Source organism: Henckelia pumila, chromosome 3 (genome assembly GCF_033568475.1).
Source record: "Henckelia pumila isolate YLH828 chromosome 3, ASM3356847v2, whole genome shotgun sequence".
Lineage (NCBI taxonomy): Eukaryota > Viridiplantae > Streptophyta > Magnoliopsida > Lamiales > Gesneriaceae > Henckelia > Henckelia pumila.
In genome coordinates, this window is record NC_133122.1 from 55,781,425 (window position 1) to 55,806,723 (window position 25,299).

Consider the following 25,299-nt stretch of genomic DNA (forward strand, 5'->3'; position numbering starts at 1 on the left):
CCCATGGGAGTTCCACCCAACTTACAACATTTGTCGATCCAATGTACAGCTTTCCGACGGACGGGCCCCCCCAATAATATGAGCCGGACCGTATCCGCGGGTAGCATCACATACATTGACCGTTGATGGAAGGTGGGAATATTTAAACAAATTTAAATTTCCTTTATTTATCTTGATATAAATTTTAAATCATATTTAAAATGAGGGATTTTTAATTATAAAAATATTTGTCTCATCATATTCATTTTATTGCATGCTTGCCGGATTCACGCAATTTATGTCTAAACATGCATACAATCATAATATCAAATATTATATAGGATGATCGATTCCATTTCTAATTGACCCGTGGTTGCCAATCACGGGTCTTAGTCCAATCCTAGGTAATATGCAGTATGCAATGCAATCCTATTACATGTGCTTCCAATTTACATTTCTTCAGTCTTTATTGTCTGCTGGGCCCACCATCTTCAAATCTTGATCTCCCACTAAATCTAATGCATTTACAATAAATAACAATGACAAGTAGGGGATACATTTTTAGGGGTGGGAACGGGCTATAAACCAAGCCCACTTTTATTACATATGACATTCATATCGGGCCATAAACCAGGCCCATTAATAAAACCAACAACAATAAAAACAAAATGTAAATTCCTAACATACACCTACAAAATTGGTCATGGCAATCGATCATCCTTATCCAATAACATTTAATTCAAAATTAATTTATTGGATAACATGCAGTGGCAATTCAAATTTAAACAAGATAAAATCATATTTTATATATAAAATCTCATTTCACATATAAAATCATATTTTATCTCTATATCAAATAAAATCATATTTTATCTATAAAATCCAATTTTACAAATAAAATCATATTTTACTCAATATATCATAAGATCATATCTTATCATCAATTGTACCAAAATAATTGATTTCAAAATTCAATTTACGGATAAAACATTAAAATTTTCCAAAAATTCAAATTTATCCAAAATCAATTTTAAAATTTACGGACTCGAACAATTCGATCCGAAATATCGTGAACCAATCAAAAACAATTTTTGACCGGACCAAAAATAAAATTTTAACATATTAAAATTAATTTTTAATAAAAATAATAATTTTTCCCGCGGGCCGCCCGGGACACTCCCGGGCCGGCCCGCACCCGGGGCGCGGGCCGGGGGCAGCCCGGCTGCCCCCTTAGGGCAGCGACTATCGCTGCCCTGGCGGCGCCTGGTGCCGCCGCTGGGCGGCGCCGTGCGTCTGCCCTGGGCGGCGCCGAGCGCTGCCCTGCGCAGCGCCCAGCGCTGCCCTGGGCGGCGCCATGCGCCCCTTTTGGGCGGCGCCGTGCGCCGCCCGGGGCAGCAACAATTGCTGCCCCATCGGGCAGCGATCCAATCGCTGCCCGGGTTTTGCCCCGGAAAAAAAAAAAATTTATTTAAAAATATTTATTTTGTTTTCCAAAAACCGAGATTCAAAAATTTTGTACAATCGATTAATTTAATCGTTTGATCTGAGCAACCTGGCTCTGATACCACTGTTGGATAACTGGCGGTCAGATCAATCACAATTGATACCCGGTGCAGCGGAAGTTTAAAATTTTTATCATGGAACAATTCCATGGTGTGGGTATCAATCATTCAACGATTAAATTATTGTGTGTGTAAAATTCAAATAACAATTAATTAAATTTTACCTTCAATCTCGAATCGAGATTAATGGACACCACACAGATTTCTCTGCGCTTCTTGTATCTCCCAGGAACTGATGAACTCCTTCAATCAAGTCCACGAATGGGGTTTAAATCCCTCTGATAGATTGCACTAGAAAATCTATCAGAAGTTTTTCTGCGAAGAGATTAAACGAATCTGATTCGTTATTCCTGACTGCAATTCAAAAATCACAGACCGGAATTTTCTCTGACAGAGTTAAAGGGGGGCGGCCGAAAACTTGAGAGGAGGCTAGGGTTTATTTTCGAAAATCCTGTCTCTCAATAATGACCTGTTGTGTGTAATTTCTGTACTGCAATAACTTATTTATAATGCAGGCCACCAACACCTTAGGGCCCATTAGTCATAAGTTGAGGCCCGACAAGCAAAGCCCGCACGTTCAGAAATTAATATAAAATTCATCGTGACTCCGATTGATGAACCGATTTCACCAATGTGCACAGAAACCATTTCTGCACATTTTAAAGTCAAAATAAATTTTCCTGAATCCGAATTCAGTGGTTTCCAAAAATGCCCATCCCTATGTCATTTTAGGAAATCCTACTCCCTTACTCTTATTTAAGAAGTCCAACTTCTTTATTCATTAAATTTAACTCTTTAAATTTAACTATCTCAACGGGGATTAAAACTCCATTACACTGTGTGACCCTCAATGGTTCAGGGATACAGCTAGCCGTGGGCTCACAACTCCTTGTGACTCGGAACAACACTTTCCGACTTGCCCAACGAATCATGGTAAAGCGCCTAGCAACATCGCCCCATGATTCCCTAGGTATCACTGATAGTGCCTACAAGAACCAGTAGATTTTGGTTAGCGTACAGTACGGTCCCTTCATCCAAATATCCCGATCGAATCAACAACCATTGGTATATCGAGAGTCGCTCAAGATTCGATAACTATGCAATACATCTTGAAGATCAAATTAGTGACATCGCATGTGCTACTAAGAAACCATTTCTTAAATCACATCAAGTACTCTGGCCAGAGATTTGTCACACTAATATCTCCTCAGATCGCATAGGATATCCACACTCGCAAGTATGTGGTGAATCCTTGACAACAATGCATTGACTCCTATATGCGTCGTAACTGTACCCAATCTCGACACCTGATGACCCCCATAGAGTCGGTAAACGAGTCAAAGCACAGCACTAGCATATAGAGTCTCCATGATGTTTCAAGTCGTAAGGACTAATGGTGTACAACCAAAACCGCGGACTTTATCCACTCGATAAGTGATAACCACTTGGAAAGTACGGATAGGGTAGTTCGATTATTCATCATATGAATATCCATTTGCATGCTTCGAACATCTCCATGTTCCCTACCAATGAAACGTGGTACTCCGCATCGCAAATGCTAGTCTCGAACTCGAGCGATCCTTATCCTTATTATCGGACGGCTCAATCGACTAGGAACGGTTTTAGAATATACAGTGACTATAAGATGTATTTCATGATAGACATCCCCATGTTCTACCACATCTTACATACACTATAGTATATTCAAGGTCTTTATCAAAACAACAATAGTATATCACAATATAACAATATGAAGTAATATAAAGTCATTGCCATTAAAAGTGTAAATAATATTAAACAAAAGATTGTTTATACAAAGAGTCATCAAAGCCCATAGCCACACAGTTGGCTCACTGGGCACCTACTCTTACAGGTGATCAAGTTCAAGATATGAAAATTCAAGAATTTATTTCAGTCTTATTTCTTACTACGTTAATTGCTTCCGCACTTGTGTTTTTCACTGTAAAAAAACAGTTATGGTTTATGAAATAGACTGGTTTTTTGAAAGATTTGTACTATGAGGATTGTTGTTTCAATGTTAAATTGTTAAACAACGCCGATGTCAACTAGGCCCGGTTCCGGGGCGTGACAGAAATTCAGATGGATTTTTTGTCTCTCAAAAGGCATATGCAACAAGTTTGCTAGATCGTTTTCGTATGGGGGAGTCTAAGGCAGTTACTACTCCTATGGAACCTTGCTTGATGTTAACTAAAGATGGAGGGAAAATATTGGAAGATGCAACACTTTTTCGACAGCTTGTTGGTAGTTTATTTTATTCAACTATCACAAGGCCTGACATCTCGTATTCTGTGGGAGTTGTTTCTCAGTTTATGAGCAAACCATGCGAGAGTCACTTCATTGCAGCAAAGAGGATTCTGCGCTACATAAAAGGAACTCTAAATTTTGGTTTATTGTACAAGAAAAATTCATCATTCCTTTTGACTGGTTTTGTAGATGTAGATTGGGCTGATTACGTGAATGATAGACGCTCCACAACAGGTTATTGTTTTAATACAGGATCAGCAGCTATAACATGGTGTAGTAAAAAGCAAAGTACGGTTGCTCTTTCAAGTTGTGAAGCTGAATATGTAGATGCTACCATGGCCACTCAAGAGTGTTTTTGGCTCAAAAGACTCATTGAAGAAATATTTTCTATCCTGGATTATCCGGTTCCCATTCATTGTGACAATGAAAGTGCGATCAAGCTTGCTGGAAATCCAGTATTTTATGCACGTACAAAACATATTGAAACACATCACCATTTTGTTCGATAAAAGATTTTGACCCAGGACATTCAGCTGAAGAAGATAGGAATGGAAAGTCAAGTTGCCGATATATTTACCAAGGCACTTAGCAAAACAAAGTTTGATGAGTTTCGAAGTGACCTTGGTGTCATTGACAGTAAGCTTGCACTAAGTGGGAGTATTGAAAATTAGTGAAACTTACTGTCAATCTAATTGTTGAATCGGTCTTTCCAAATAATTTTAGTTTGTTATTTATTTTCATTTATTGATATATTTCCTTTTATTTAGGATTTAATGGATTGAGTGCTCTATATGCACGTTAGAGTTTGTTGAGATTTCTTAGGATATCTTTTACTATTAAAGTGCAGTTTTTGGTTTGTATTTTCAGAGAATAATAAAGTTTTAGATTCATCAATCTTTTTAGCTTCTCTCAATGATTTTCTACTTCTCATAATTTATTTCACATTGCACTAAAAACACACACGCATATATATCTCCAATTAATCATCACAAAATCATTTCCCAAGAAACTTCCAAGGTCCTGTTCCCGTCCCTATTCTGCAAACGTATATAACACAAGAGATGTTATCGATTCCATTTTATTTAAAGGGAATCCATTCGTAAAATATATAGCAAGCTCACCTCCAAAATCCAGCAAATGCTCTGAGGCACATGTAAATGGTGAGCGCAATCCAAATTCCCACAAATCCATTACTCCACCAAAGAATGAACAAAAACACAATGCTCGTTATTGCTACTGTCACCTGCGCCCCCGATTGCTAGCTGCTTCAATCATATATTTTGTATGCAGAATATACAACTGGAAAACATACCATCGAGTATGCAGAATATGCAAAATCAGATGCTCCCAAGTTTACACCATCCAAAACGAATGCTAAGGCGTTGATCGGTTGTGTTGCCGCCACAAACTGCATTGTTTTATATATAATTCTACACAATGTAATGTGTTGAGATAAATCATCATATAGCTACGGTAATTTAATAATATGTACCGGGATTCCAACACCAATAAGACAGATAACGTCAACATCATTCGTGAACAATCTTGCTCCGAAATGTAGACCAATTCCAAGAAATGCAGCTAGAAACAATCCAAGAACTAGTCCCAACTGCGTACGTGTAACAATATATTTTAGTTATGGCCAAGAATTTAGTTGGAGACGCGTGGGTTTGATTATTACCTGCAAGACTCTTGATACAGTGACAGTTGCACAATTGTAATTATTTCTTGCGAATGCACTTGCAAGAATTGCCTGGAAGAATTAAGACGGCCACTTGCTCAACGTTAGTTTCTTATTTACATGAAATTAATGTATGTTTTCTATATGAAAGTTGCAGCATCACCTGTCCAGCAACCGCCAAGCCGTCGGCTACAAGAGACGCGGCTAGCCAGATCTGCAAGCATACTTGAAATGCTGCCATTTGAGTCGATCCCATTCTTGCAGCCATTGATGCAGCCAGAGTTACACAGAATGTAACAGCTATGACCCTTGTGAGTAACAAGAATCCTATGTTGGAAATTAATACAAGATCGAATGTTGTAAGAACATGAAACCATGTGCCTTAATACCAAGCCTGAAGCAACAAAAGATCACACCCTTTACCATTTTTAAGAAAACGACCAAATGGAAGGTACTTGAGATTCGGTGGGATAAGATCCACTTGTTCTTTGAGTCTCCAGAAGAGTATCAAGGAAATTAAATACCTGAAAAAATAGTCACGTTGTATGTGTTAGCCAAGACTGAGAAAATCGAATCACAAAAATTAATTTTATGTGATTCCAATAATATCATAAAACAGGATCATGATTGTTTCATGTATTTAACACGAATTAATTAATTTACACACAAAGAAATTGAGATTACCCTTGAAGCGTACTTTACGTTGTCTTGTCTGAAACAGAGCTGCAACTCAAAGCTTCAAACCTTCAAGCCTTCTCCGGTGTTCTCTCAAACTCAATCGTAGGAAAATTGTACGTGGTATACAACTTTTTGCCAGACTACGTTATATCAAATAGTCTAGAAAGATAAGATAAATTCAAAAATGAAGTTATCTCTTTTCCATAAATTAAAAAATTATCAACCGTATCAAATCTTATCGTATCGGTAAAGTTTTAATTCAAACTTTCCATAGATAAAGATACTATAATCATATTAATTTATTCCTACGAGTTCCATAAATTATAACTCATATAATTTATTTGAGTTTATATTTGAGCCACCAAAGGGACCTGATCGGACCCAATTAAATTAAGCTCCAATAAATTAATTTGATCTAATCAACTCATGATTAATCAAGATAATTTATTAATCTTATTCTACTCCACTAAAAGAACAAGATTGCACTCTTAATTTAATTGAAATTACTGAAGCATAAAATCAATAATTACATCCTCAGATTGATCGACCCAATATATCACCCCCGTCGATCAACTAAAACATCTAAAATAGGATACCATGACCATGTTGCCTATATTAGATATTCATAACCACTCACCCTCATCTTCTATTTGACAGCCACATGTGATCGCATCACATAATTAATTCAACAAATAATATTGAATTACTGAGCTCAGATTTTACTGTCTTTTAGAAGAACTCGTGAGTTCATGATCATGTAGGTGACGGATTTCATCTTGCGAATATATGTTCTTTGTTATTTTACTTTGATTCCCAAAACATCGATATATTGATCAATGGTCTGATCTCACTCATTGATGTCTCAAAGAACTTCAAGTTAGTAATCAAAGTTCGTTACCCGCTCAGGATTAAGGTGCTATGTACGATAACCTAGTGGATTTGAATTAGTATGGTCAATTCAAATTCAAATCTCACGTGGTCCAGTCCAATACATCAAAAAATATCTCCAATTTTAGTACCAAGTCAAAGATAGACTTCAATAAAATTGAAACGATCTTGTCAAAATAATTTGTCCCTATTTATTTTCCGATCGTGGACATTAAAAATATGAATTGAATTATAAATTGAATCTTTCTGTGTTTAACAACATAAACACTCAATTTATAATAATACAACAATTCAATGGACATATGCATTGCTCAAAACAATTTATTTAAGAATAAATAAATAAAACATTATTATAATTTCAAAATGTCATAATACATGAGAAATTACTCGATGGGCAAATACTGTTAAACATTCTTCTCCCACTTGCCCTAGAGTAAATGAGACATGTCCAACACTCCCATATTTTGAATATGTTCCTCAAAAGCTCTAGCAGGTAAGCTTTTAGTAAACGGATCAGCAAGATTTTCAGCAGATGCTATCTTGCACACTGTCACATCCCCTCGTTGAACGATATCTCTCACTAAGTGATACTTTCGTTCAATGTGTTTTCCACGTTGATGGTTTCTGGGTTCTTTTGCATTTGCCACTGCACCACTGTTATCACAGTATAAAGTAATGGCATTTGATGCAGAAGGAACAACCTCGAGGCTGAGCAAAAACTTTTTCAGCCAAACGGCTTCTTTTGCTGCTTCACAAGCCGCCACATACTCCGCTTCCATAGTGGAATCAACAATGCAAGATTGCTTGATACTCCTCCAAATAACGGCACCACCACCCAATGTGAACACAGATCCTGATGTAGACTTACGAGAGTCTCTGTCAGCTTGAAAGTCAGAATCAGTATATCCCACAGGTTCCAACTCAGAAGCTGTATAAACAAGCATATTCCCTTTAGTTCGACGAAGATACTTGAGAATATGCTTTACAGCAGTCCAATGCTCTGGTCCTGGGTTTGACTGATATCTACTAACAATCCCAACAGCATAACAAATATCTGGTCGAGTGCATAGCATAGCATACATAAGACTTCCTACAGCCGAAGCATATGGAACTCTTTTCATGTATTCTATTTCACTTTGAGTCTTAGGATTGTGGTCCTTGGACAAGTGAATTCCATGTCTAAAATGTGTTTGACCTTTCTTGGAATTTTCCATTGCATATCTCACCAATATTTTATCAATGTATGAAGCTTGAGATAAGGCAATCCACCTGTTCTTCCTATCCCGAAGGATCTGGATACCTAGAACAAAATTTGCTTCTCCCAAGTATTTCATATCAAAATGTTGAGCCAACCATCTCTTAGCAAATGTCATCACCCCCACATCATTTCCAATCAGTAGGATGTCATCCACATATAACACGAGAAAAATCACCTTGTCATCTAAAACTTTCTTATAGACACAAGGCTCATCAAGATTTTGATCGAAACCATAATCCTTCACAGTTTGATCAAATCTGATATTCCAAGATCTAGACGCTTGCTTAAGTCCATAAATAGACCTTTTAAGTTTGCATACTTTATGCTCTTGACCGTTTTGGATAAAACCATCTGGTTGCATCATATAAATGCTTTCCTCAAGATTTCCATTTAGAAATGCTGCCTTGACGTCCATTTGCCACACCTCATAATCAAAATGAGCTGCAATGGATAAGAGAATCCGAATAGACTTTACCATAGCCACAGGTGAGAAGGTTTCTTCATAATCGATTCCTTCTCGTTGGCTAAAACCTTTAGCTACCAATCTAGCCTTAAAGGTTTCTACTTTTCCATCTATTCCTCTCTTTCTCTTGTAGACCCACTTACACCCAATAGGTTTTACCCCTTCAGGCATATCTACAAGATCCCAGACAGAGTTAGTGTACATGGATCGCATTTTCGAGTCCATAGAACTCCTCCATTGGTCAGCGTCTATATCCTCCATAACTTCTTTGTACGTAATGGGATCCTCCTCTTGTTCTATAGAGACTGCCTCTAAGGACTCTCCATAGAGCAAGTATCTAGAAGGTGGTCGGATGACCCTTTCACTACGTCTAAGTCGTGGAGGTTCTTGGTTGATTGGATTTGATTGTTGGTTCCTTGAGTTTGCTTCTTCACCATGTACCTCATTCTCCATGTCGGTACGGTGAGGTGAATTAACATTAGAAACATTATCTTCCACCATATCAGTTGTTCTAAAAACAGTGATTAATGGTGGTATAGATGTGAAATCAAACTGAGTAGGTTCAGTGCAGATCTCTGGAGTAGATGATGTTTCAACAATCTCTTCCAAAAGAATCTTACTCTTTGATTCACGATCTTCTATGTATCTGTCCTCTAAGAAGGTTGCATTTGTACTCACAAATACCTTCTTATCCTGAGGACTATAGAAGTAGTATCCTCTCGTTCCCTTAGGATATCCAACAAACACACATGCTTCTGATCTAGATTCCATTTTATCCATCTTTCTCTTGAGCACATACGCAGGACATCCCCATATCCGAATATGTCTTAGATTGGGTATACGCCCATTCCACATTTCTAGGGGTGTCTTAGAGATAGACTTAGAAGGAACCATGTTCAATAAGTATATTGCAGTTTGAATAGCATATCCCCAAAAGGATGTACTGAGCGTAGAGAAACCTAACATGGATCTAACCATGTCCAACAAAGTCCTATTTCTCCTTTTCGAGACACCATTTTGTTGAGGAGTATATGGTGCACTCAATTGGGATAAAATCCCATTATCTGATAAGTATGCTCTAAAGTCACTGGATAGATACTCACCACCTCGATCTGATCGAAGTATTTTTATGCTCTTACCTAATTGTTTCTCCACTTCATTTCTGAATTCTTTGAACTTTTCAAAAGCTTCAGATTTGTGGGACATTAGGTAAACATAACCGTATCTAGAGTAGTCATCGATGAAGGTGATGAAGTACTGAAATCCGCCTCTAGATTGAACACTAATTGGTCCACATACATCAGTGTGCACTAATTCCAAAACTTCATTGGCTCTATGTTCTTTAGATTTGAAGGACCTCTTAGTCATTTTACCCTTCAAACAAGATTCGCATATAGGCAAGAATTCCACCTTTAAATCACTTAAAGGACCATCCTTTGCCAACTTTTGAATCCTATTAAGGTTGATATGACCAAGCCTCAAATGCCACAAATAAGTTTCATTAGTGGGAGATAATTTTATTCGTTTGTTGGATTGAGTGTGATACAAAGAGCTGTCAACGGGTTTTAAGACATACAAATCATTATTCAAATATCCTTTGCATATAGGAGCTTTATTTAAGGAAATATCAACCACCATTTGTGAAAAATGGACGAAATATCCTTGTCTAAACAATAAAGCAACAGAAATCAAATTTCTAGTAATTTCAGGAACATAATAACAATTTCTCAAAATCAAATGTTTATTATTCTGAAAATAAAGATAAACGACTCCAACAGCTCTTACAGATACCACAGCTCTTGTGCCAACTCTAAGAGTATGTTCCCCTTCATTGAGCTCCTTGGTTACTTGGAACCCCTGCAATGAATTGCGTATATGATTAGTGGCTCCAGAATCTACAATTCAAGTATCAATAGAATCAACCACTAAACAAGACTCAATAAATGATAACTCACCACCACCTTGCTTTTTGGAAGCTAGGTATCCTTGGCAGTTCCTCTTCCAATGACCCTTCTCTCCACAATGAAAACATTTTCCTTTGGGTTTGCCATCTATTTTGACTTTTTTTGCTTTTTGTTGTGGACCCTTCTTGTTGGGCTTCTTCCTCTTATTATTTCCAAATTTACCTTTCGATTTGGAATAGGATGGTCCAACAGAAGCAACAGCAAGTGCATCACCACTTTGAGTTTTAAGAACACTTTCAGCATTTTGGAGTTTCTTCATCAATTCAGTCAGGGACATGTTTAGCTTATTCATATTATAGCTAACCTTGAATTGTGAGAACATCTCAGGGAGAGTCTCAAGTGTCATGTCAACCTGAGTCTATGATTTGATTTCAGCCCCTAAAACCTCAGCCACATTGAATTGACCGATCAATGCAAGCATATGATCCCTCACTGGAATCCCAGGTTTCATGCGCATGTTCATAATACTCCTAATGGCCGCTTGACGTGCCTGGCGTCCCTGATGCTCAAACATTTCCTGAAGGCTTTCCATGATTTTTACCGCGGTTTCCAAATTCTGATGTTTTTGTTGCAACATATTTGAGATGGATCCCAAAATGTAGCAACGAGCCATCTCATCAGAACGGACCCACTTATCATAAGCCTGCTTTTGGGCAGCAGTGGACTCCGCCGTAGGCACCGAGGGACATTGTTCAGTAAGCACATATTTATGTTTCTCCACAGTTAAGACAATCATCAAATTGCGTTTCCAATCAATGTAATTTTTTCCAACTAGTTGGTTGTTTGTTAAAAGCATGGACAGTGATAGTGAGTTTGAAGACATTTTTCTGAAATTAAAATAAATTAAATGAGCAACACATACAATAATTAAAATGACATGTGTTATGCAAAAAAAATGCATTAGTAGACCCAAAACTACTTACAACACAGCAATGACCTAAAAATCCAAAATCAAATTATACTCTTCTTTAGGAAAAGTAAACACGATTTATAGTAGCTAGGCTGGGACCCTCCCACTAAATTCAATATATCTAGCATCTCATGCAATATTAATTTTGTATTGCTTGATTTTTGGCCATCAAAAATACATTGTTTGACTATTCTATAGGAATATCTCACAATGTTATTGACTTAAGTGTATACCCTTATATTGATTATTTTTCAAGTACTTAATTAATTATGTCACCTATAGGATGATCAAAATTAATTTTACTTTAAAAAATTATCACCATGTCGGGTCCAATCAAGTAACCGAAACAGTGCAGCCCTCCTATACTCCACCAATGAAAATTGGCACGAGGCATACACAAATTCTTACTAATTGACTAATAAGGGAGACCATGGGCTCATATAAAATACACCCATCACACTTAATATTTTTAAAAAATAATTTTGGGTTTTATCCGATTAATAATATCCTAACTATTTTAACTCATAAAATAGTTCAATTATTAATCAAAAATTTATTTTCTATATATAAAAATAGAAAATAAATAAAATTTTGAGTTTAGTCCAATTAATAATATCCTAACTATTTTAACTCATAAAATAGTTCAATTATTAATCAATAATTTATTTTCTATATATAAAAATAAAAAATAAATAAAATCTTATTTTTATGCATGACAATGTAGTATCTAAAGCGGTGTTTATGCAATCTACATGGCATGATACATGAATGACATATAATGCACATAATAATTAAAGCAATAAGCAATAATTAAACAAAAACAAATTTATGGCTCATCCTGGACACAAAAGTACAAATAAATTAATTGAATCACAAACTGGCCCAATCCTTCAATTTAAATATTTGTGTCCAGCCCGGTCTTTATTTGGCCCAAAACAATGATCAAGGCCCAAAGTAGAAATCCATGAGTTACGACCCGGTTATATCCCACGACCCGATAGTCCATGAACCAAACCCGCAACCCGACCCGGATCTCTCCTTTAACCCTAACCACGCCGCCTTCCTCTTAGCCGCTGCCGCCTTGGGAATTCGCCGGAAACATTGTGAACATCACGCAGCGACGCACACAGAGAAGATCACCATGACTTCTCTGCCGATTCGAAAATGAAACAGCAGCCAAAAATTTTCTCCGATCCAGCGAAATTGAAGGTCGCGTCGCCATCTTTCAGGCCACGCCGTCGAGTTTATGCAGTCGTGCAAAGTCTTCCCGAGGTAGAGTAACGGCTTGGCTTGCTTCTGCGTTCAGATCTGGAGCTTCCATGGAGAATTCCGAAATTGCAGAACAGGTCCTTGAATTGTTGAAGAAGATGCACTCTGGTCCCTAGTTGCTTTGGACGAAATTGCAGAATGACCAGTTTGAAACAATAGGAGAAAATTCCAATTTCGAAAATTACAATAAAAATTGCAATAAAATAAACAAGGGGAAACATGGAGTCGTAATCCACCCCCTTGGTTACAGACTCGATAATTACGAAGTACAATTTCACCAAAATCTAGGGCCATAAATTGTTCAAAAAAAAATATTCATTCAACCAAACCATAATCATATAAATCTAACACCTCTTTAAACTAAAACATGCATACAAAATTAATTAATTCGAAATACGCAAAACACTATCAAAATCCGTGGCTCTGATACCATATGTTAGCCAAGACTGAGAAAATCGAATCACAAAAATTAATTTTATGTGATTCCAATAATCTCTTAAAACAGGATCATGATTGTTTCACGTATTTAACACGAATTAATTAATTTACACACAAAGGAATTGAGATTACCCTTGAAGCGTACTTTACGTTGTCTTGTCTGCAACAGAGCTGCAACTCAAAGCTTCAAACCTTCAAGCCTTCTCCGGTGTTCTCTCAAACTCAATCGTAGGAAAATTGTACGTGGTATACAACTTTCTGTCAGACTACGTTATATCAAATAGTCTAGAAAGATAAGATAAATTCAAGAATGAAATTATCTCTTTTCCATAAATTAAAAGATTATCAATCGTATCAAATCTTATCGTATCGGTAAAGTTTTAATTCAAACTTTCCATAGATAAAGATACTATAATCATATTAATTTATTCCTACGAGTTTCATAAATTATAACTCATATAATTTATTTGAGTTTATATTTGAACCATCAAAGGGACCTGATCGGACCCAATTAAATTAAGCTCCAATAAATTAATTTGATCTAATCAACTCATGATTAATCAAGATAATTTATTAATTTTATTCTACTCCACTAAAAGAACAAGATTGCACTCTTAATTTAATTGAAATTACCGAAGCATAAAAACAATAATTACATCTTCAGATTGATGGACCCAACAGTATGATTATCATTCAGTTTCTAGAGCCGCCAACACCCGAATAACCCGTTCTTGAGGTTGGTTTGAAGGGACAGTACTTACTGAGAGATAACATGCGAAATGGCTGCACCTCTAACGCCCATTTTGAATACGAACATGAATATGGGGTCCAACATTATGTTAGTGATATCTCCTGCCACTGTTTTACATCCAAAATTCGAGCATGATTCAAGATTGATAAAACCAGAGTCTGTGATCTTGTAATACATCTGTTTTATGCTTATAATATGCTTGCCTAGCATAAAGTGGAGTTTTTGTGTCCTTGAATCCCCGAAAAACGCCTTGCATAGCCAAAGACAGTAGCACAGCAGGAGCACCTAGTGACCTTAGTTTTAAGTACTGTTGGGCAGGGTACGACATTTTTGAATCCTAAATAGGAAACGTGAATATATTCTTCAAAATAAAGTTTAAGGGAACGTGAAACGAAGACATAAATCAGATTGATATTATTTAAATTGTGTACAATTTTTTGAAGTATCTTGATTTCATTTTAACTTACAGACTTGACTCCCATGAAGCTCAATAAAGGTTTTGCTGCAACAATGAGAAATGCAGCTTGAATGAAACCTAGAGCACCACCAATAATCAATGCTGAAGAAGCCGAGGGTATCCGCTTCTTTTGATGCTCTATTTGTATTGCAGCTTCAAAGTTGTTGTCAACTGGTTGCATCTTGTACATTCTCTCATCCAAATCTAAGTGCGGAAACGTGCTACAAAAAAATTATAAAATGTGGGGAAAGAATGTGATCTTTAGTAATCTAGTTTAGTACCTTTCCGTGGTATCAAGATTTTATTTTCAGCATCAAGATTGGACATTAATCCATTAATCTCCGAGATGTCACAATTATCATCCGTGTCTTGAATGGCTTTTGTTATTGTATCTTCCTCGGCTACAAAAGAGGTGGTCACGCTGACAAGAGGGAAAATAGCGATTCTTGATACTTGATTGAATAAAGCAATGGAAACTCCCACAGCAGCAAGCTCAACTGGACCTGTACACAAGGGGGATCGGAGAAACATTTAATTTGGAGGGACGACTAGACTCTCTAGCTATAGGGACCATTTAATTTAATCTTTCAAGTTGTTACCTATTTGGCCGATGAATGCTGTATCTATAAGTGATGCAATAGGATCAGCTGTCAAAGCTAGTGCAGCAGGGACAGCGATTCTTGCTATTTCTGTACCGATATCATCCAATTTAAACACTGATCTGCTCCAAAAACATGCAAACCCCCAAAAAATCATATTCCAAGATTAATGAAGAAAAATTAGCATCCAAATTCATTCTCAGGAGTACTAGTAGCTAGCTTTTCTGCTTCCACATGAAACTCATCCGCTCATATGACCATGCATGCTTAATTATATATAGTGTGAACAAAATCTAGCTTGACTTCTTTCCCCCTTATACCGGATTAGAACTCATGATCATTTACAAATTCATAGAACTTGAAAGATCACAAGGGAAGATTAAAGAATTAGTAAATACCTCGCGCCATCGAAGAATATTGAGAGATGTATTCTCCAATTCTTTTTGTCATCCATTATATACCCAACTTGATCGAACAAATCAATGGCTGGCTTCAAGTACTGTGGGAAAGTTCAAAAGGCTTCTAAAAGTTAGCCCAAATTAAAGGCTTTCTCTCTTCGATTATATATATCAGTTTCCAGACTTTCGAAGTGCTACCATATATAGTTTAATAAGTTTCAACAATATATTACTTTCCAATGACAAAAGATGTATTCAATTCAAGTTCAAGAATAATATAAAAAAGTGCCACCAGTACCCCACTAAATGAACAAAAATTGAAGGTGCAAAAATTTACTTGTTTTTGCGATTCTTTGTGTCTGCTCCGTGATAATGAAATAACATACAAATCTAGTTTCACGTATATATACATATATATATTGTTATATTAATTGTTCCTTCTTGTACAATCCCATTCGGAACATGGTTCAGGCCAACTTTTCATTAGTGGTCTCCAGACAGTACATGCATGGGAGTTTTTTTTTTTTTTTACCAACTTTAATGGTGATAATTTTCTTGAAATCTTGAGTGACATATGTCGTTTTGTACTGAATTAAAGAGGAAAGCGAAATTGATTGATGACAGCCTCACCTAATTTTAATTTATATATTGAAATATTGTTCAATAATAAATATTTGATTCTCCGCAAAATTAAATGTGCAATTTACATGATTTATTTATTGGATTGTTCTAATTTTTAATTTCATCTTTTCTTGACATCTCCCTAATTGGTATAAATATACTATATATATGTTATGTTAATTAAAGTACAACCCCTCTATTGGTGAAATCGTAATTAAAATTACAATTGTATTCATCTATATACACAACATATTAAGAATGTTAAGGGGATTAGTTTAATTAAATTATTTGCAATTTTATTACATTTCTTATTTACTTTTTCATTCCGAATCAATTGCAAAAGACGTTAATTTCAATCATAAATAAACGCATCAATTCCGCTTCCGACTTGGAAATTCTGTCGTCTTCTTACAAGCTCAATTGCGTAATTTTACCAACTTCAGTTTTAAACGTAATCAATATTTTCTAATACATCCTTACATTATTTTAAAATTCCTAAAATACCCATTTTTAGTTTCTACTAATTTCCTAGCTAGAAATTGGTAAATTTTATTCCATTCTATATTTTTCCGTTTGATAAATGCATAAAAATAAAAAATACAATAACAAGTAGGTCTATACTTTTGCCGTTCCGATTGGTAAATGCATAAAAAATAAAAAAATAAAATACACATATATACTAGTAGGTCTCTTGTGAAACAATCTCACGGGTTTTATCCGTGATCCGGATCAACCTTACTCATATTTACAATAACAAGTATTAATACTTTTGCCATAAAAAATAATATTTTTTTTCCGTTTCGATTGGTAAATGCATAAAAATAAAAAATACACATCTATACTAGTAGGTCTCTTGTGAAACAGTCTCACATGTCTTTATCCGTGAGCCGGATAGACCCTACCCATATTTACAGTAACAAATATTAATACTTTTGCCATAAAAAATAATATTTTTTTCCGTTCCGATTGGTAAATGCATAAAAATAAAAAAATACACATCTATACTAGTGGGTCTCTTGTGAAACAGTCTCACAGGTCTTTATCCGTGAGTCGGATCAACCCTACCCATATTTACAATAACAAGTATTAATATTTTTGCCATAAAAAATAATATTTTTTTTCCGTTTCCGATTGGTAAATGCATAAAAATAAAAAAATACACATCTATAATAGTAGGTTTCTTTTGAAACAGTCTCACGGGTCTTTATCCGTGAGTCAGATCAACCTACACATATTTACAATAACAAGTATTAATATTTTTGTCATTAAAAATAATATTTTTTCATAGATAATCCAAATAATCTAGAGATTAGTCTCACCAAATTAACCTGTAAGACCGTCTAACAAGAGTTTTTGTTATATACTTTATATATATAAGGCTCAACCCACTAGACCTATAGGCTATAATTGCGCTCACATAAAAGTTCATGTGAGACGGTTTTTTGGATCAATTTTAAGACAGATCTCCTATTTGAGTCAACCATAAAAAATATTATTTTTTATATCAAAAATATATTTTATTATAAATATCGAAAGGATTATCTGGTCAATTGCATAATATCCTTGGTGATCAATTTTATAGTTGTGATATGACCTATAGTTTAATATAAATTAAACTAATTACAAGAAAATTTATTACTCAAAAAATAAATAAAACTATACAAGAACGTAATATATACACGAGACACTAGTTCATGATTAATTATAGTATGGGCAATATCTGCCGTAATAGCCTTATCATCCACTTAATTAACTCAATTTCAAAATATCTAAATTAAAGAAAATTTAATGGGAGAAAATGAAAATATCCTTGTCAAATCAAAACAAAACAAAGGTAAAGAAATGAGAATTCGTGAATAAAACGAAGCGCTAAAAAAATCAAAATCAAAATAAAAATAAAAATAAAATTAAAATGAAAATGTTTGATGAAAATATCGATGTTTAGAGTTTTCTCATGCCAAAAATGATGGGAGAATAAACTAACTAGCATTTTGAAATGGAGAAATGATGGTGAAAAAAGGAAAATGTTTTAAAGGATAGATTTGGAATTTGACGTAATTAGAAAATTTTTATAGTAGATTTCCCATCTTTTATTTTTTATTTTTTTGAAAGACCATCTTTTATATTAAATTCACCAAATATTACAACATTCATCCTTAATATTCGTTATTTTTAAAAAGTATTATTAATAATATAAATAAATATTATCAAAATATAATCAAATTGTAAAAGTCATCTCATAAAATATTTATGAATTTAATTTAATCAAAATTTACAATTTTTATGATTGTTAAAAAAATGTGCACATCAAACCGAGAAATATAATCAATTGAAATTGTAGTATGACTCTTCATTTTTTTTTTCAATTATGATATTACCTCAATTTGAATTTAAATCAAATTAATGGTAATAAAAAAACTATGATATATATTAGACTCCTTGGTCATGATGCTCCTCCCAAGAGGAAGACGGAGTGTGGATATAAGTCATTGAGTCATGATGGCCCTCCACTAGACGAAGTGTGGATGTAGGCTCTCAGGTCATGATGCATATCTCATGAGAAAGACGGAGTGTGGACTACGCATTTGAATCATGATGCCCCTTCAAAACTTAAAAGAAAGATGAAATTTTCTGACCCACATGTCAAAAGAAAAGGAAAGTATTTTGAGGTGTGTAAGGCCCCAAAAATATTTATATGTCAGGAAATAATTAATTTAAGAATTATTGGGATTGAAATTTAAATTCCAATAGTTTAAATTAATTATAGTTGCAAGATGACATGACGAATTTACAGAATTGAAAATATAATTTCCGAAGTGAAATTATAAAGTTTTGAGATTATTTAATTTTAATTCAAGCATATTTAATTTGAGAATTTTGGAGTTTTGATTTAAATTCTAATATTCTTAAATTATTTAGGATTAAAATTGAATTAAAAAGATTTGCCGAGGACTGAATTATAAATAAGCAAGACTTGAGGGGTCAAATTACAAATAATAGAAAATTACATGGACACATGGCTTTTAAATGAGTTTATACGTGTATTATATGCATACATATCAGAATTTCAAACCCAAAAATCAGCAGCTTGTCGAGAGCTCATCTTTCTCTTTGAATTTTCATCTTCAATCTTGAATAACTTTTGCTCCGGTTGTCTGAATTCAATTCCGAAAAGAGTTCCGGATTTCTTGTGAGAAGGGCTATCTTTTGATGTAAGTATTATCTTGATCTAGATGATTTCGAAATTATGTTATGGGGCAGAAGTCAGAAGTGAGCTTGGTTTTGTGTTCTTGTGCTTATATTGATTGATATATTGAAACCGGTTCGAAGAACGGATGTTGTTTGCATTTGATATGAATTTCCAGTTAATATTTCGAGATTATCACCTCTGATTATGCTGGTTTTTATTGATATCCTGTTGGTATGAGGTTTATTGGAAGTTAATATGGTGTGTAGAAATGATATGTATTACGGTATCGAAGTTAACTCAAAGAATAAGTGTCGTTCGTAATTGCTATGAATTTTCAGAAGTTGGATTCGATCCTATGCTTCTGATTGAGCTGATATATGAGGATATTCAGCTGATATAATATGTATATGAAGTTGATAAGAATGATAGAATTGTTGGAAATGAGTTGCGATTGCCGACTTGTAATCGTTATGCCGTTGAGTCAAGAATTGACTAGTTTTGGATTCTCTTTGATTGAGCTGAACATGGTTTGAGTTTTTGCTGATGTTCTTTAATATATATGATGTATTTCAAATTGAAAACAGGGGACATCAAGCTCGGAAAGTTCAGCTTCGAATCGAAAGGAGTTTGATCAATGTTTGCTTTGAGGATTAGCTTGCAAGACCTAGTTGTTGAGCAGATTTTATTGAGCTTTGTAAGAGCAGAATTTATCAAGAGTTCAAGAGCAGAATTGTATAAGTTCATGAAGATGGTGAGTGGCTCGAATCGAACACGTCAAACCAAGAATGAGGTAAAAGTTGATATCGATTGAAAGGGCTTGTATACTCGAGATTGTTATGATCTTCGAGTCCCTAAAATCACATACTTGTATGCTTAATTGAATTTGATAGTATTTAAAATATACTTGATGAATTTACTTGAGTTTATTGTTTAATTGGTTGTTTGTTGTTGAATAGCAACTATCTTCATGATTGTTGAATACTAAACTTGATGAATAGCATGAGAATGATGAGTTGGTTTGTTGATGATTGTCACTTAGTGTTATTCTTGATATTGAAGCTATAAGTGACAGAAATGAGATTTGAAAGAATGATGGCTCGGATTGTTATTCAATATATGCTTTGATTTGATATAATGAATGTTTTCTTAAACTAATTTGCATTCATCTTGAGCCTATCTTCCTTGATTTGAAACTGGACTGAATTGTCCAAAAGTCGAAAGGGACTAAAGTGTTCAATTCGATATAGACGATTTGAGGAACTATAATCGAGTGGCTTAAGGTGTTGATGTACCCTATTGCCGGAATAATCCTTATGGTGGCTTCAAAGTCTAGAGGACTAAGAAACGTAACCCCACCTCGATCGGGGAAGTTGGTGGTAAGTTATGTGATCTTATCCCCGGGATCCCAACCAAATAACCGAGAGATTGATTGATTAGTAGATTGCCAAACCTGTTTTAAATCATGCATTTCATTTATTTTATGTCATGAACTTGATAGTATATTGATTTGCATGTATGTCGCTTTTACTGGGAAATATATTTCTCACCGGAGTTATCCGGTTGTTGTCGTGTTGTATGTATCATGGCAACAGATGGGACATGAACAGGGCAAAGATTAGCGTGATAGACGAACTTGAAGAATAGAGGTTGAGAGATTAGAGTGGTGATCCGGAGTAGATAATGAAGTGCTGTCAAGAACATGATGTTTAGCTTATGATAGTTGTTGATATGAACTTTAGCTAGATCATGTAATTGTTAAACTTGATTGTATGTTTAGAGGTCTTACTACTTGAACATGTAAGCACAATTGATCATATTGTATCCACTTTTGCAAAATGTTGAATATTATGATGTTGATGCATTGACAATATATGAGAGTTGATAGCACATATTGAGATTCATATTGATGTCTTAAATCATGCATACAACTTAGTGAAGATTTGACATGAAGTGCTTTGATGATGGTATGCTTGAGAAATATGATATTTGACAGCAAAATGAAGAGCAGATTTTCTGCAAGCTCTGGCTCGCTCGATCCGCTATTTCCAACCGATCGAGCGAGAGGTTGAGAGCTTGTTTTCTGTTTTGAGAAAACCTGTTCTCGCTCGATCGGTCATAAATGACAGATCGAGCGAGGCACAGTCTTTGAAAAAAAAAATTCTTTTGGATTTTGAGGCTTTGGTTGCTTGATTGATTATTTGTTTTTTAATTTCTGAAATTGGATTAGATATTTTGATTTGAGAAATTAAGATCCGGGTCCCCACAACATGTGGTATCAAAGCGAGAAAATTCTGGACTAAGATAGAAGATTAGTGAGGCGGTAGATCGAGTCTTCTTCCTTTCTTATTTGTGTACTAGTATGAGATGATTTATTTACATGTTGAATTACATGTTTTAATTTCTAGTATGATACGTGTTTTCTTATTTGCGAAGATATAACATGATTTTGTGTTTTTAATTGAAAAGCATGTTTTATTATTGAATCATCACATGCTTACCTGAATCTCTGAAGCGAGTGGAAGCATGTGGAATTGTTATAGTTAAAATTGAATTGTTTTCAATATTTGATCAGAGGTAAGCTGATCAAAGGAGGACTGAGATAGAATTGAGGAATTGCATGTTTTTTTTTAATTATGTTGTATTGATTTGATTATATGAAACGCAAGTGTGATTTAAAATTAAGGACCATGAGCATCAGTGCAATGGCTAGACAGCCTAGGAGATGAATTGAGCTTAGACTCCTGATGATTTGATTTGTTGTATTACCGTAGAAGAACAAATATGCTAATATGTTAGGCGATAAAATGAATGATTTTGAATTTTAGAACCTGACTAGATGATATTACTCTAGACTATAATCTGACTTGTTATGAGATTGTGGATCTTTGTTTGAGATTGACTGCAGGGTTAGCTTTATTGAGGGATGATGCATTGTTTTACATCTTGAACAAAAAGTAGTAGAGCCATAGCAAACTTGATGTGTTTGGCTATTAATGTCATGAGATTGAGATGACAATAACGCTACTTCTTATCAAGGGAATTGATCTATCAGCGCATAGAGTGTATTGAATCTGGGATGGAGGTAAGATATGGTGAATCGACTTATTTCTTCTTGATGAGAGCATGAAGTTTGATTGAGATATATCCAGGTAAGGCATTGATTTTACGATGTCCTTGGGGTTATGATTGATGCTCATAGCAGTCGGATTGTAGCAATATAGATTTTATTCGATCACCTAGATCTCCAATGATATGATTGTGCTTGAAGCGGAAATCTCAAGAATTGACTTCAGTATGCACTACATGTGAAAATTATGTGAACTGTATTGAGATTTACTGAATGATGAGATATAGCTTTTGCAAAAATAATACTATGATTGAGTGTTATAAGAAAATGTATTAACTGAATGGACTTGATTAAAGACGGAAGGACATGGGCGAATGAATCTGATATATTTCTCTCTAATTCTCAAGTGTAAGAACATGAACTTGGATGTCCTTATAAGAAATGAAGATTGATGGGAAGAGAAGTAGGAAATTCAGTTACAGTTGAGCCTTCTTTTGATTCTTTTACAGATATTGATGCATGCAATTTCTTTTATTCGCGTGTTATTGGCTCATTGCTGATTTGCATGATCCTAATCTTGAAGCTTCTTACTATTCGGTATCGATTAATAAACTTATACTTTCAGCTTTCTTGACATATGAATTTTAATTCTGGACCTTCATATGAATTGGAGTAAGTTTGAAGTCTTTGTATTTTTCCTTGTGATCTTAAGGTCCTGTTGTACTATCTGAATATACTTTAGGAAGGTGTCCTAATTAATTAGCATGTGTAGATATCTCATCGTAAAACCACGCTATTAACCTTGATTTGGGGTTTATTGAGAATAGTGCTGATATGGACTTGGATCACTGATATGATTACTCTTATGTGACTTGTATCTTTTGATTATTCGAGCCTTGTTTTAATTCCTTCACCTCGAGTTTTAGAATGAAATGCAAGTGAGTTCTTTTCACGTTGCACTGATTATGGTCCAGATTATTGCCTCTTTTAATGATTTGTAATTGAGCAATATCCTTCAGTATTGAATTGTGAATAGCAAGTTATTGGCGATTTATGGTCTATCTTAAATTTTTCTTGAGATATCGATTTAAATCTATTATTCATACTAGCTCGTAACTGATAGAGATTGATAGTACTGATCGACGTTAGTGTTTGAGGAATATCAGGTAGAAGCTTGAACTAGCTATGATAATGGATTTATGAGATGTTGAGTGAAATTTTGAAGTAAAGTTGCAGGAAATTCGAATAGATGCATTATATTTGTATTGCAAGCATGAACAGAGTCAAAGACGGTGAATAGCTATTGCAGATTTTCAGAATTGGTTGCTATAGTTTACACATGGGGATGTAAAATAATGTGATATTATGAATTCTGAATGAGAAAATGAAATGAAGTAATCAGCCACATGTGTTTCGTTTGCTTTCTTTACTGACACTTGAAGTCTCGTTTGCTTTCTATACTGACACTTGGAATCAGAGGATGTGCATGATGGTTACAGATATTGAAATGACTAATATTGATTCAGAGAGAAATGATAGTGCATATCAATTTCTACATCTGGTATAGCGGATACATATTTCTAATGCACAAAGATTAAATTGGATTTGAGGAATGTGTTACAACTCCGACATGATGAGTTAAATTGGAAGTTGCAAGAAAAATTTGATATTCATGTAAAGAAATGGGTCCTGATATTGAAATTGATGCAGTAGAGGAACAGTTGAGTATTTTCAAACCAAAAATGGAAACATATCATACTCGTTTTATTGAAAAAACTACCGCAATTATTGAATACAAGACGGTTTATGAAGGTAATTGTTGACAACTGAATAAAGTCTGCATGCATAATTCCCTATGGAATGATGTCCTGATATGGCCATGTGATCAATGGTTTGCCTGTAACGTGTACGATTGCACGGTGTGTCAAAGTTCTTGTGTCAAATTGAATCATTTTTCACTTTTGGCACCATTGCACGAAGCAATCCAGTACTCGTTTGAGTTAGAATCCAAGATATCTGAGTCTGATTATCCAAAATTTAAGGGATAGAGTGAACCTTCTATGTGATCCTTTGCAATAAAAGAATCTTACTGCTGAGTATTGTGAGTGTATTCTGACATGAATACAAAGACTCAGAAGTGCATTATTGATGTATGATAGAACTAGTGCGGAAATTGATACGGTTAGCATTTTAACCGGGGTTATAGAAGTGAAATTGATACGGTTAGCATCTTAATTGAAGTCAGCAAGGAGAACTGGAGATTCATCGTTGATAATCTTGAGACAGAATCTTTATTCTGAATCAAATTTGTGTTTTATGCCGCTATCAAGAGAGCACTGATAGAGATTTATTTGACACCTTATGCAGTAAGAAAGACAGAATTTTCTAATTCTGAGACGATATTTTGAGAAATGATTGATTGAACCACGTCAGATCCTGAAGAATAAGGATTGAGATGCAATGAATTCATGCTCGAGAACAAGCAGAGTTAGATCAACAAGCGGATGTAACTGAAATAAATTGAAATGATGTATAAGGTTGAGATTTATATATAGGCTACCGTATTATTGGAACAGAATAATACGCTCCAGCTATACGGAGAAAGTTGAATTAAATTCTCCTTTCATACTTGAGTTAGTTGAGACAGAACTGAGTAAGATTTTGAGTTGGAAGAACCGATTATGGATAGCAGAGTAATTATGAAGTACTGTGATCCAAAGCTACTACACGGAAGTGAGGCTATTGAAAACGAGTATCAACTTTAGTCAATGATTCATTTCATAGCTTTTATCGTTCAAGGTAATGCTATACGATTTCGAGGACGAAATCTATTCTTAGAGGGGGAGAATTGTAAGGTCCCA

The 25,299-nt window shown here is 34.9% G+C and overlaps 2 protein-coding genes across 2 annotated transcripts; one reads left to right on the forward strand and one right to left on the reverse strand.

Moving 5' to 3' along the window:
- Positions 1 to 3,697: 3,697 nt before the first annotated feature.
- LOC140888749 (secreted RxLR effector protein 161-like) lies at positions 3,698 to 4,477 on the forward strand. The gene is made up of 2 exons (XM_073296450.1): positions 3,698 to 4,261; positions 4,331 to 4,477. Exons 1-2 carry the CDS (start codon positions 3,698 to 3,700, stop codon positions 4,475 to 4,477), a joined length of 711 nt encoding a protein of 236 aa, XP_073152551.1.
- Positions 4,478 to 4,800: 323 nt separating this feature from the next.
- LOC140891940 (protein DETOXIFICATION 42) lies at positions 4,801 to 15,910 on the reverse strand. The gene is made up of 14 exons (XM_073300646.1): positions 15,898 to 15,910; positions 15,561 to 15,661; positions 15,163 to 15,284; positions 14,845 to 15,066; positions 14,574 to 14,767; positions 14,313 to 14,443; positions 14,117 to 14,218; positions 5,911 to 6,011; positions 5,651 to 5,814; positions 5,488 to 5,559; positions 5,299 to 5,415; positions 5,119 to 5,214; positions 4,928 to 5,049; positions 4,801 to 4,843 (listed from the first exon to the last, which is right to left on the reverse strand). The coding sequence occupies exons 2-14, from the start codon at positions 15,614 to 15,616 to the stop codon at positions 4,801 to 4,803; spliced, it is 1,542 nt and encodes a 513-aa protein (XP_073156747.1). The 5' UTR covers positions 15,617 to 15,661; positions 15,898 to 15,910.
- Positions 15,911 to 25,299: the final 9,389 nt, after the last annotated feature.

Coding starts and splice junctions, on each gene's coding strand:
- LOC140888749 (XM_073296450.1), top strand. CDS start 3,698: ATGGGGGAGTCTAAGGCAGTTACTACTCCTATGGAACCTTGCTTGATG. Junction 4,262..4,330: donor TCAAGCTTGCTGGAAATCCA/GTATTTTATGCA, acceptor ATTTTGACCCAG/GACATTCAGCTGAAGAAGAT.
- LOC140891940 (XM_073300646.1), bottom strand. CDS start 15,616: ATGGATGACAAAAAGAATTGGAGAATACATCTCTCAATATTCTTCGAT. Junction 6,012..14,116: donor ATTTCGCATGTTATCTCTCA/GTAAGTACTGTC, acceptor CTATTTTTTCAG/GTATTTAATTTCCTTGATAC. Junction 5,416..5,487: donor CTGTATCAAGAGTCTTGCAG/GTAATAATCAAA, acceptor ACACGTACGCAG/TTGGGACTAGTTCTTGGATT.